Source organism: Lichenostomus cassidix, chromosome 15, assembly GCF_008360975.1.
Source record: "Lichenostomus cassidix isolate B80296 chromosome 15, HeHo_3.0, whole genome shotgun sequence".
Classification (NCBI taxonomy): Eukaryota; Metazoa; Chordata; class Aves; order Passeriformes; family Meliphagidae; genus Lichenostomus; species Lichenostomus cassidix.
Window position 1 is genome coordinate 5582857 of NC_139496.1, and position 13649 is coordinate 5596505.

The window sequence follows — 13649 nt, forward strand, 5'->3', positions numbered from 1 at the left end:
TATCAATGTCTTAAGTGCCTGACTTATTTTTATATGAAGTCAATCAAATGGAACAGAAAGGAACAGTGTCCATTTAGTTGTCTGGTGGGGAAAATATATTGTCTTTGGATTTCACTGCAGTTCATGTAGACAATTATTGTAGCTCTCTCCACCACTGATGTTTCCTTCACAATGTCCTGTGCCATCCTACTTGGGAAAATGATTGTTTCAAACTAATATTTTAGAATGAGAGCCAAGGAGGCTGCATGTCATTGTCCGTGAGGACAACTTCACCTGCTGCACTCCAACAAAAGGAACTCAGCTCCTCAAAGCCACAATCCTCAGTGCTGATTAAAAGGAAGGGAGGGAGGTTTTGTTGTCCCTGCTGAGCTGATCTGGGCTGGCTCTGCACATGCTGACAGGCAGCACTGCAAGGAGAGCACTGCTCGAGTGCAGCCCTGATGTGTTTGCAGAGACAAGCTGTACCTCTCCATAAGTGACTGTGTTGTTGTAAACTCTCATCTCAGGGTACACGTTCTCCAAGTACCACTTAAAGCTCCGGCACTGCAGTCGCTGGCGCAGAGCAATTCTTTCAGAAACATCTCCAAAGTCAACTCCGGGGTTCTGCAAAACAGGAAACAAACAGAGAAATTTCACTGCACTGACTTTATGGCTTCTTTCTTCACTGAAATCAAACTGGAGTTCATTTTGTATACCAAGTTGTATTTCCCTCTCTTCCTTCTCTTTTGTATAAGTAGCAGCTCATCAAACAGCTGCTGTTCAGTGCAGACAATAAACATTAATGAAAGCCAGTGGAAAAAGAAGCATAAAGAACAAGAAAAAACCAAACATAAATCAAAATAATGAGAATACAATAAGAATGTTGTTACTTACACCAGTTCTAAGTGTTTGCAATCAATCCTGAAGCCTTTGCTTCCAGATTCATTTGGAATTTAGGCAGTAATTCTGATCTAAAATATGGCAGCTTGGTCATGTTTTACTCTAGTAACAGATTTGGGTGTTCAGTAATGTAAATGACATCAGAACAGACCTGTTAAAACTTCAAAGCAGAGCTGATCAAAAAGCCATTAAGCTCCACTAAGCATTTATATAGACCAGCATTCAGTTTTCACTAGAGCTGGAGAATGAGCCACAGAATGCAGTTAAACTCAAAACCTTCTTTACAATTCCACTTCAGAATTTAATTCATGTTTAAAATACAAATCCCATGAAAGTCACAGGCTGGAAGATTCAAGTTAATTTGACCAAAGTCAGCCATTTAAAACTGCTGGGCCCTGAGTTAGAGTCTGTTGATTTAAAGTGTTATAAATCATCGCAGTTCAACATTAAGACAGTAAGAGTTACCTCATCCAAAAACCTTCTCCGACACTATATTAATCAAATGGACTGAAACAGGGGAGTTTTGCATGAGATCTCTCTGAAATGCCTTGTGCTTTTCCTCCAGAAGAATATCTGTGCATTTTACAGATTGTTTCTAATGCAGGGTTACAAGACAGCAGCAAATCTTAGCTCAGGGTTTATTAAAATCCCCAACAGCTGCCTGGTTTTCAGGAGAGAATACAAGTGTAATACCGAGCAGGTTTTTCTATTTGCCACATAAAGAGTTTGCTGTGCTCACTGCTGCTTGCTGATGCAAGTTCTGTCAGGAGCCCTCAGTGCAGCATCCATTCAAATGAATGTTAATTTACGTAGTACTTGAGGCTGTGTGGAAGGAGAGCAATCCTCTGAGGCACTCAGTGCAATAAATCACTGAATGTAAGATTCCTTTAGCCCTAAAATTGTTGAGGAATAAATAATAAGAGAGGACTCAGTATTTGGTTAACTAAAAGAAAGCTCTGCTGACCTGCTGCTGAAGGCTGTAGGAACAGGATGTGGCAGATGTGCCCAAGACCATCTGCTGATCTAGAGACACATCATGCACACATTCCCAACAACCTGTGGGTGAGCTGTGAAAAAAATGGTGGGAGTTGTGGAAGAGTTAATTTGGATTGGTTTGGGGATGCAGGAAAATGCATGTATTTTACTTGCCTCTTTCCTGCCCTATTTAAAATGAGGCAATACTGTGGCCTTTTTGCAGTGCTATTTCTACAGCTCACAAGAGCAGCAAATTGAGCAGATTTGCAAATGCTGTGCTCCCCCTCTGTGCCTGCTGCAGTCACCATGGGCAGGTTACAGTGTGATGGCACAAGAATGAGGTGGCCACAGGATTTCCTTTGTGGACATATTCTTTTTAACCAGCTAGCAAGCTTTCTAGCTCCCCTGCAGAAAGTTTTTTTACAGCTTATACCAGTACAGTACCTCTCTCATCTGTGTTGAATACTACAGTGAAGAACATCATAAACACTAGCATCAGCTTCCTTTTCCTGAGAGCTAATAGGCTTATTTTTATGATGCACATTTTATCAATCAATCAATTTATTTTATGGAAAGAAAACCTTAATGTTCAGTACTTCTGCTGATTTTATGTCTTTTATTGTAGATCTGCCTGGGTTTTTTTAAAGCCCTGCTGTATAGCTCAGTGCAGAAAACCACATCAATAAGTAATCTCAGAGAGATTAAAGGAAATCATGTTTTGGTGTAAATGCTTATTTAAATATCATCTGTTCTCAGAATTCATTTGCAGATGTCATCAAGCGAGCAAATTTACAGAGGTTAGGTTTTCATCTCCTATTTGAAAATTGGCCATTTAGCATGTGTTTTTTATGCTTGCAGACAGGGCCAAAATGCCCCTGAAATCTTAAATGGACACTGTTCTGTCTTCCTCCTACTGTCACAGAAATCTTGTGTGGAAAAAGTTATGCAGTATTGCTTTTTGTTAGGGCAAAGTAATTCTCTGCAATTACCTCTTGTGCCAAAAGAAGTCACCAAAACCACATCTCAGAGACCTTGCACAGAGTGTCCAATACTGAATAGCAGTAAGTGAATTTAGACCTGTAAGAATATCTGACATTTTCAGACATGACAGGAACAAGGAGGAAACATTGGTCCTCTAGTATGTGTATTTTAAAAACTGTAAGAGAGAAGAACAAAAATGGGGTTTCACATGTTAACTAGGTACCAAAGCATAAGCAGATGTTTAGGACAGACTAAATCTAATGGAGTCTTTGACAAGACTTCCATGACTTTTATGAACTCCAGGTCATAAGTGAATATTCCCAGACACCTCTGGGTTTGCATATTTTCCTGTTCTGATAGGAACATTCCTGCTCCTCTTTTCTTCAATCTGCTCTGGGCAAACCCCTGCTGTAAGGGTTAACTAAACCATCATTACCTACAGATCAGTGTGTTCTCCCTCAGCTGCTCTCCCTGTGCCCCTTCACATGAATAATCTGGATGCAAACACAGCTAAGGAACACTGCACCAGCCAGCTTCCACCTGGCTGGGATATAACATACAACTCCTCTCTGCAAGAATTATGCTCAGTGCAGATGTAGCATGTGATATACTTACAGAATAAAGTGATAAACTGAGCCTACAGTTGATCTCACATTTATATTACATGGATTCCTAGAGGCCCCACACGCCATCTACAATTTGTATGTGCAGTGAGAAGCAGAACGTGCCCACATTGCACTTCCCAGCCTGTGGACAATAAAGCTATTTAATTTCTGATTCTTTTATTACATACTTTGTTTTTTATGCTGGTGAGGTCTACTGAGTCTCACAATGAATGATGATATTTATTTATGGACATTCCTGTCGTCCCCAGCATTGGAGCATATGAACACCTCAGAGTTTAACGGCGCCCCAAATTAACAACTTCTGGGGGAGCACATAAACCTGAGACATTTCGCTCTGGTTAAATTATAAATCTGTGTCAGTGCACACAACAGTCTGGGCTGAGTGAATAACTAAACTTAGAGGGAGAGAGCAATTTCATGTGGCAGAACTCTCCATACCGAGCACATACCAGCACCAAAGCCATTTCCCTAAGCTCAGCCCACTTTGGGCAGCTGTACTAACTAGGAACAGCCCTCTGTGTTTTCCCCTCTGCTCAGGACAGTGTGAGCTGCACTCACCGCCATGGGGATGTTCCAGGCCATGTAAACGTGGGACTTGAAGTCATCCATCCAGACCTCAGCGGCACGCAGGGCGTTGCGCTTTGCATAGTAGTCGATGTCGTTGTTGTAGGGCTTCTTGGTGCGCTCGATGTGAGCCACCCGCGAGCAGGGCAGCACCTCCATGCTGCCCCCACACTGCCACACCTGGGGGGACACAAACAGCCCTGTCACTTCTTCACCCCCCTCCTGAGGCAATGCAAGTGCTTCTTTGCAGTTGCTGTGTGGAGGATGTTTGCTGGGAGGGAGATGACAGCTATTGAACTGATGCCGTAAGAATTTTTAGCTTCTATTTTTCACGTATCTGTAGCTTTGGTGTGTAGCTCTAGGCTGCATATAAAGTGTTAAAAACCTCTGCTCCCAGTGTTTTTGACAATACAATTGCTCAGTTGGAAAGTCCAAGGACATTTCACTGCCTCCGAGCCCCAAAATATGTAACCAACAGTGAATTGGGGGAGCAAACTTGGGGTGGTTGACATCATCACCTGAAGGTGTAATTGCAGAATTGAGCCCCAATGTGTTAATGAGACAGAACTTACAAAATGTGAAGGACTCGTGACTGGCTGTCCATTTTGGGTGTAGCCTCTCAAGCGGGCTTTGTCTGCCCTAAATGTAGCTAAAGGCCTTTAACAAATTAACCTGCTGTTTGTTCTCCTAACTTTGTCTAGCCTTCTGTTTTCAGAAATCCTGTTTTAGACATCAGACCAGTCCAAAAGATCTCCCAATTTTCCTCTCTCTGCACACTGCAGGTGAGTCTGAGGTGAATGCAGGCTCTGTTAGGTACCTAAGTTTAGCAGCCATGAACACACAAGTCCTTCACCATACCATCACTGTTCTTGGGACCATTAGGCAGAAAACAAATTACGAGGTGGTAACCTCTGCCATGGATGCTATTTTAACCTCATGCTTGCTACTGGAACTTCCACAAAAATCAGCTGTATCATTCTGTCTGTGTTTGACACAGGAATTGGGTGCAGGAAAGGGCTCTAAGGTCACCCCAGAGCCTCCTCTTCTCCAGACTAAACATCCCTAACTCTCAGGCTGTCTCCACAGGAGAGGTGCTCCAGACCTCTCATCATCTCTCTCTGTCCCTGAGCTGATGAAGAGGAGTAGAAGGGGCTGAGTGGAGATGGTGTCACCCAGCCTGCCCAGACACCACTGTACCCACACTGTGCAATTACCTTCCCTCTGATTATTTACTGTCTGAACTCCATGGCAGGGGACAACGAGGATTTTCTCTTTGCAGCAGTGAGATCTGGAGTGATGCAGAGTGAGGGAGGCTTATGGATTCAGCTCCCTCAGGTCTGCACCTAGTAGTGGAGTCTAGCTGAAGTAAATAAAATATATTAAAATACAAGCAATAATTCAGTGCTTTCCCCAGGTTGCCTTTTATTGAGAATAAAAGCACATTTGATACAAGATGCATTCCAGAACTATACTGGGGCAGTTCTCCACCTAACCTGCCTTCTCAAGGACAAAGATAAAGAGCTTGGGAAGTGGAAAATAAAATCTTCTCCTCTGGTTTGCCTTTTTTTTTTTAATATTTTGTTAGGTAATATTTACTTGCTGCTTTCCAAACAGTTCTGCAGTAAATCACTGGCCACTGGAATTTACATTTGATAAATGGAATACACTGATAAACACACTGCTCATAAATTTGGACTGACGTGCTGAGGGTTTCCAGTGCAAAGGGGAAGTGCTAAAAAAAAATAAAATAGAAAGAAAAGAATTAATTGATTTTCATGATCAGAAGAAGAAATGAGCAGTACACTTTACTATACTGCTGTTTACCCAACCCAGCCTGGAAGTTGTGCTATTTAATGCACAGCACATTTTTCTTTCCATTGATATGGAAAGGCTAATGACCTTGTGACTCTTATTTAGATATTTTGGTACCAAGGGCAAATACATTATCTGAGTGACAGATTTATTTCCTTTGAATGCCAGTGCTCACACGAACCTGAAAAGGAAAAGGTACTAAACTGCAACATTAAAGAAAACAGTTCAGCTCATCTGTAAATTCAACACAAACAGTTATTTATCAGTGATAAATTCTTCACAGATGAAATCCACAGGAAACACAGACTTTGAAGGAAAGGCAGCAGCAGCCCCAGGGCAGATAACTCTCCTCCTGTCTGATGCTGGTACTCAGCTCTCAGCGTGGTCTGGCTGGGGTGTGACTGCCCCATCCAAAATCCCTTGGACTGATTTCCACTGACACTCAGTCCCTTCTTTCCCTTAGCCTCAGCCCCATTTTGCTCTTCTGTGGTGGTTTTGATTGGCCCAAAACATCAGCGAAGTGTTTTTAACATCTAGGAGAAATTTGGGCCCCTCAGAAGCTGTTCTAGTAGGCCTAGGGAGGTGTCTGAGGGGTGGGGTGTGGCACAAAGATGGCTCTTGTGTGTCCTGAGTGCAAGTTCTGGAAGTTTTTACATCAAGTCCAGCAGAGCCAATCTCTGATGGCTCTGAAGGTGATGGACATGCTGCCGGCCAAGTTTGGGCCAATTGGAGGTGCTGGTTACGCCTCTGTGAAAACATATTTAAGAAAAAGTCAAAACAAAGCAGGCGCGCACTTCTTTCACTTTGTAGTTGGAGGAGGAGGAGGTGCAGGTGAAAATATGTGAGGGAGAACAGCATGGAGAGTGCCAAGGTCAGTGAAGAAGGGGGGAGAAAGAGGTGCTCCAGTGCTTCCGGCACCAGAGCTGAAACTTTCTGCTAGCCGTGGTGGAAGCTATGGGAGAGCCAGAAATTCCTCCTGCAGCCCATGGAGTCCATAAAGATGCAGAAATACACCCACAGCTCTCTCCAGAGGAGGAGGTGGATGCCTGGAAAAGACTGTGAACCAGTGGGAGTCTCATCTAAGAGTTAAAACTGCAAAAGGCCTTGACTGAGAGAGATAGGCCTTGCTCCTGGCATGGAAGCAGCCTGGCCTCAGCTCAGGAGAGTCTGCACAGCACCTTATGGACAAAAGACTCATGTTGCAGCAAAAATTCGGGCGGGATGTTGCTCATGAGATTGGACCCACGCCAAAGAAGTTCCTAGAGGACTGTCTCTCGTGGGAAGGACCCCTGGCTAAGTAGAGAACCTCTTTTCCTGATTGGACTGACCAGAAGACCCCTCAACCTGCCCCCTGTCTGTGTTGCTAGTTTGCAAAGAGGGAAAAGGGGGGGGTGAGTGCAGAGACTGCTTCTTAAGAGGGTGGGGGTGAGAGCAGAAAACTGTCTGAAGAGAGAGAGAAACAAGTAGAGATAAAGAGTATTTGTAGTAGAAGAATTGTGATGATGAGTAAATTTGAGAATCTGCTCTGTGGACTGAAAAGAGACCCCACACCCTGCTCCCCCCCCCACCTGGCTTGTGGATTTGTAGAGGAGGAAAGGGGGTGAATGCTATAGGTTCGTAAGAGGGGGGGGGGGGAGTGAACAAAATAATGTATGAAAAGTATATTTTTGCCTTGCATTTATCCTCCAATTCTGTTAGGTAATTAAACACTTTTTGCAACTTTAAGCTTGAAGCCTGTTTGCCCTTTTTCGTGCGTCCTCCTGGCAAGGGTCCTGTCTCAAACCCACGACATCTTCAAAGAGGCAATATCTGCTGAAGAGGGGGAAGGAAAGAAGGAAACAAACAGGAAATACTCTAGGAATTTTTTCTTCCTCAGAAGATGCTGAAATTTACCCCAGATGACTTGTTTTTTCCTATGTAACTTTTCACACCAGCATGGGATGTTTCCCTGGACCAGGATGGGATTTCCATTTTTAGAGAAAGATAACTGGATGTAGAGCACAGGGGGCAAGGAGTCAGTTGTGTATCACCAGGTGCACACCATGGTGCCACCATTTCTCCACATCCCAGCTAAATGTCACAGCTGCCTCACTGTGGGTCATTTCTTTCCAAGCCAGATGAGGTCTCCTGTTGGACCTCATAAAGATTAGCTGCTGTTCAGTGGAGCACAGACACGACTCTCTATCCCCACATCCTTTCAGCACATGGCTCAGTGCAGGGTGAAGATCTTGTCTTCTTCCCTTCCAGCCCAATAATTACTTAAACTGACACTAAATGGAAGTTTCAGTAGTGCAATCAAATATGTGCATCCAAAACTGGGCAAGATCCCAGAAGTTCAGGGCCATGGTGTGAGATTTGGATGAATACTCAAGATTTGTGCTCGAAGGAGGATGATGAGAGGCTCAGCAGCACCTTCTCCCCTCCGGACATGGATCTGAAAGGCACTTGTGATGCAGAAAAGCATTGCCTGTCTGCTTCTAACAAAGGGTGAAAGAATGGGGAAGGTTTTACTGAGTTGGGTGAGAGAGGGGAGACAGTTCTGATCCTGGAACTGGTCGATTCCCCTCCTCTTTTCATTCTCAAAACTGTACTTAATGACCCATTTTAACAGTAGCAGACAACACATTTCTTTCCACATCAAACTATGAAATTATGCCAGGAAAATAATTACATGCCTCTGTAAAGCATTTATCAAGCAGGATCCTTAAAGTGCCTTAGTGGGGGAAGGAAACTATTTCTAACTGTGAGCATAAAGTGATGCCCAAGGCTCTCCAAGGCGACACATTTCAGGCAATCAGAGAAAACTGACTTCCATATCTTCTTATCTTCTGGGATAACAACACATTTCCAGCCCAAGTTATTCCTCTCATAAGGAGCTGCCAACATTCAATGTGTGCCTCAAGGTTCCTTTACTGAGAAGGTGGAAGTGTTTCAGTCTCTGAGCTGCTCCCCACAAGGGTGCACATCACTGAAAATCCCACTCTGCCTTCTTTTTCCCCACAGAGAGACAAATCCCTTAGAGAATTTTTTTTTTCCCTGGCTTCACAGCATGCACTCATCCAACCTGTACTGTGGGGCAATAGCCCAGGTCCATGGCAGGCCAGGAGCAGCAGCAAAAATTCTGTGTGTTCTCCTTGCAGCTGAGCAGCCCAGGGACTCTGCTCTGCTTCTCTGAACATCACACTGTGCAACGTTTTAAGACATGATCAAGTAATTCCAAGAGACACTCAATTTATTTGCTAATTGTAGCTAATTTCTAATTTCAGCACTGCTCTTTAGGCTGCTATAAACAAAATTGATAGCAATTTAAATGTTACCATAGCCGTGTTACCTTAGCATTTTTACTGCTAATTATCTCAATCAACTTTTCTATAAACAGACATATTAAGTATTGAGAAGAACAAGCACCCACATCAGGAGTAAATTACAAACTGAGCAGTAATGTTTGTGGCTTGCACTATAATGATTTACTGACTCTAATTCTTGGCTATTCCTGCCCACCTGAGGTGTGGCTGTCCTACAGGAAGGTGTTTATTTCTGCAGCAGCCAGCTGGACATCACATTCCATGCATCAGAGAAAATCTGAAATCAAACAGTGTCTTGTCTACCATGGCCTCAACTGTGCATCAGCACAGCTCTCTGAAGGCAGGTTGGGTACATTATTTAGAAAGGCAAATAAGGTGCCAAGCTTTAATTCTTGCCAAACAAGAACAAATTTTCAGAGGAAATGTATTTTCCCACAAGTACTTTTGGCTGAAGGTTGAAACTACAATCTTTTTCAGGATTAAAAAAAGAAAATTAAAGTTAAAGAGAGTTAAACAAGCCTGGGCACCATCGAGCAGGAAGCAGAGCTGGCCAGACTGCTGGGCTAATCAATTCCTAGATCTTGGCAATATATATAGAGAGAACATTGCAGATGTGATCTCCTGCTCTGCAGGTGAGACCTGTTTCCAACAGCATCATGTCCTGCAGAGCAAATGTCAGAGCTCAGAAATATCCTGGGATTTAATATTTGCCATTTTTAGTATTTTTAATATTATTCCTGGGACTTAACATTTGCCATTGGCAAGAGAGCAGCTGCAGCTCCCAAGAGGGTCTTGCTGATTATAGGGAGGGCTCTTCCCTCTCCATGGACTTGGTGCTCTGTAAATTGAATATCACATTATTTTGTATACTGAAGTGACTGCACAGGGTTATTTAATCTGGTACAGATGACCTCACTCAAAGCAAAATCAATAGGTAAAAAAAAAAGGCATCAGTGTGAAGGAAAAGCTGGGGAGACAGTTTTAACTTTGAAAACTTAGACTGGAAGTAAAGATTGTGATCCTTAAGATCTTTTTACCTTGCTGTGAATTTTGCAGTTTAAACACCCTGGTGCTCAGTGAGAGAGAAAAAGAAAATTCTCAGAGTCTCTGTTACAATTTTTTTCCATCAAACATGCCTTTGATTTAAGCAGCTGGAGAGATGAAGTATCCCAGAATTTGTAATAGTGGAAAGGACACTTCAGTGTGTGTGGGATTTGCTTCCAAATCATCACCCTTTGCTAACACTTTCATCCCATCTTCACAGCCACCCCAGTTCCATCCATTCCTCTAAACATCACAAATTTATAGATGCCAAATCGACTCCAATGGAGTGACCCAAGAATTTGCAACGTGTTCATCTCCACCTCTTTTAAAACCCACTGACTTTTCCAGGAGAGCTGGGGTTAGTCCAGCTCCTCTAATAATACAGAATATTGGGCATTTAATGCAATTTTTATTACCCTGAGGCTTTGGGCCCATTTTTCATGGTCAGCAATCTCTCTGGAGGTGTCACTACACAACATGCACGGGTGCTGCAGCAGCTTTGTGCTTTATCTGCTTCCTGAAAGGAATAATCTGCACCTTCCAGCAGCAAGAAAATGGAAGGAAGGAGCTTCAAAACACCCACATGGCAGCATGGCCCCTCATTTCTGCTGTCCCCAGCAGAGGATGTCACTGTCCCTTGTGCCATAGCCCTGCCAGCAGCAGCACTTCAGAGGAGGATGTTCAGCACACCCTGAAACAAACCCCTTGTGCTCTGATGTTTTATGGAGCAGCTCTGAACTCCACCTGAGCAGCACTTCACAGCAGCAGCCTGTCGGATTTCAAACTTTCTCTTCTGAGTGAAGGCAACAGAAGAGATGGAGGAGTTTTTAAAGCAGCTCAGATATCCCTGCTTTATGATATTCCAGCGTGGGAATTCTTAAAAGTCAGGGATCTCAGGTTTTCTTTGATTTTCAAGGCAAAGCCTAGCAGGAACGGATGTCTTCTAGACTGCCTACACACACCTACAGCAGGACTGGAAAAATTTTTCCATGATGAAAGGATTTCTACATGTTTCAGAAATTTTGTTGCCCTAAATTTTCAAGACTAACATAAATTTTAAATGTTTTCACTAATTGAAACACAAGTTCTTTGTTACCTCCACCTGTTTTTTTCCTGCAAACATTTTTCTGAAACTGAGGAACTGATGATTTTCAGAAGATCTGTTTGCTGTTAAAAGCTTTTTTAATGTAAAATTATATATATATATTTCAGGAAGGTCAGTTTAAACTGAAAATACAAACCTTTCTTGTAAAAATATGACAACATTAAAACATTTATCTGCTCTCGTTTAGAAATTTTGCCAAAGCACAGAGTGTTTAACAGAAATCTTTTTGTTTAATTTATCAGCTGGAAAAGCCTCAAAAACTTGTCTATCAAACTCTAAGAGGTCCAGTGGGCTCTCAGACCTTCTCAGAGTGCATGTGGCCTGCAGATAAAGCTGCCTTAAATCACTGTGACAGACCATCCAGATGATGGGATGTGACACAGGGATCAAATTGTGGCTCCTTGAGGTGACAAAAGTCTGATTTCTGACAGGAGTTGCAATACCTGAAGGGCAGGAGGACACACAGCACAGGCAGTAAATTCACAGCAGCAGCACCACTGAGCCTCTTCAGCCCCTTTAACACCACAGTATCAAATAAAATCCACGTGTACAGGACAATTCCTACTCTGGTGCAGTCAAACAGAAAGGTAACTCTTAATTCTTAAAAAGCTACCCAGGAAGATGATGCTGTAGTTTCAGTCTCTCTCTCCAGCCAGCCATGAACCAACAAGGTCTAAATCAGAAGCGATTCTTCAAAGTAAGTTTAAAAGATGACAATAAAATCCTTTCCCATCTGGAACACAGAAGCTCTGTACTTATCCTCCAGCCCTTAAGGGATGTGGCAACTCTTCTAGTGCCCACACTAGAAACAAAAAATTAGCAGGAATGTAGCACACTTAGGGCTCTTGCATCTCTGATATTGACAATTTATGTAATTCACTGAAAGCTGGTTTTTCAAAGTAATTTATAGCCTGACATTTTCTTGTTTTCTAATGGAGTTTTATGGATATTCTCTCTTCCACGTATTCTCAGAGCTGCCTAGAGAGTCATATTTAATCAGCTGTGCTAGATAAAGTGCTCTCTCTCTCTGTTTTTCACTTCACATAGGAAGCTGTTAGGGACTGGGGAGCTGTCATAATCAAACACATCATATGGAAAAATTAATCACATGGTCTCGTTTTGTTCACCAACTGCATTTTTATCATCAACTTTAAAGGCAGCCATAATTATGGTTTAAAAAAGTCCCAACTGTCATTTCTCAAAATAGCCTGTGCTATTTAATGGAGCACTTATGGAGCAAAATCTTTCCACGCTGGGACAAACCAGCTCACATCAGAGAGACTTTTAGCTGCCAAAAAGAGACTTGAAAAAAAGGAAGAAAACACATCTCAAGATCCACAGATCTTTGTTTTGTCAGAGGTTTCAGGATAAACTTCTGACCTGTGCTTTCAAATTACAGAGCCCAAAAAGGGTCCTTGGTCGACTGATCCTGGCATTGACTCTGTGACAATCCTTCCTTTTTTGGCTCTCAACTCCTGCTCAGAGCATTTTGCAGATAATCTGCTCCCAGCAGATGTAGAGGGAGTGTGACAAAACATAAAAGCTAATTCTGTTATTGGGAGTCTTCTCCTAAGTGTGTCAATAGCCACCTTACAGCTACTCCTGCTGCCCTGGAAGGCTGGGAGCACACAGCAGTGGGTTTGGACTGATGGTTTTGGAGGGTTGAATTTCACTTAGGGCTCTCCCCATGTTTTTTTCCTGGCTCAAACAGCAAGAACTTAATTTGAACAGAGAAGCAGAAATATGGAGGACAGAGTAGAGGTAGCCATACAAGTCTTCAGGATACGTTTGGCTCTGGTAGCATTGCTTTATGAGTATTATTTTATCAATATTTCAGCTGTCCCAGTGAGGAATACTTGGAAGCTTGCTGCTTTTCCCAGAACTATTACAAGAGAGTTCAAGGGTGTGCTGTTAGACCCTCCTGCAGGACTCCTGCAGAGTCATTTAATGTGAATTTCATGGCAGACTCAAAATGATACTTTTTCTTTATATAAAACAATTTTTTCATCAGCCTTCAAAATTTGTTAGAATTTAGCTTTTTTTAAAAAAATACTTTCTTAGTTTGACCTCTTCGCTTTGATCCCTTGGGTTTTTCTGGTATTTACAGATGAATTGCCTTCAGAAAGAAAAGGCAGTGGAACAATAACATTCTTGCAATGAGACACTCAACTTGTTTTAAATTTCTCTGGTGGCTCTTCAGCAGCAAATTCAGAGGCTGTCCTTCACATGTTTCTTAGAGGTTACGCAGAACCTCAAGCCAGTTAAGATCTCAGATGTGACAACAGCGAGAAGATAAAACCCTTCTGTTAACCCTCTTAGAGAGGGAAATAGATAAGCATGAAGAAATTGAAACATGTT

General features: G+C 42.6%; 1 protein-coding gene across 3 annotated transcripts in view; it reads right to left on the minus strand.

Moving 5' to 3' along the window:
• GALNT9 (polypeptide N-acetylgalactosaminyltransferase 9) overlaps positions 1–13649 on the minus strand; it is a 355464-nt gene that overhangs the window by 12083 nt on the left and 329732 nt on the right. For all 3 annotated transcript variants that reach the window (XM_085075745.1, XM_085075744.1, XM_085075746.1), the window contains 2 exons: positions 4020–4205; positions 466–603 (listed from right to left, as the gene is read on the minus strand). In XM_085075745.1, the coding sequence (XP_084931871.1) occupies positions 466–603; positions 4020–4205 (324 nt within the window). The remainder of the gene's footprint in view (positions 1–465; positions 604–4019; positions 4206–13649) is intronic.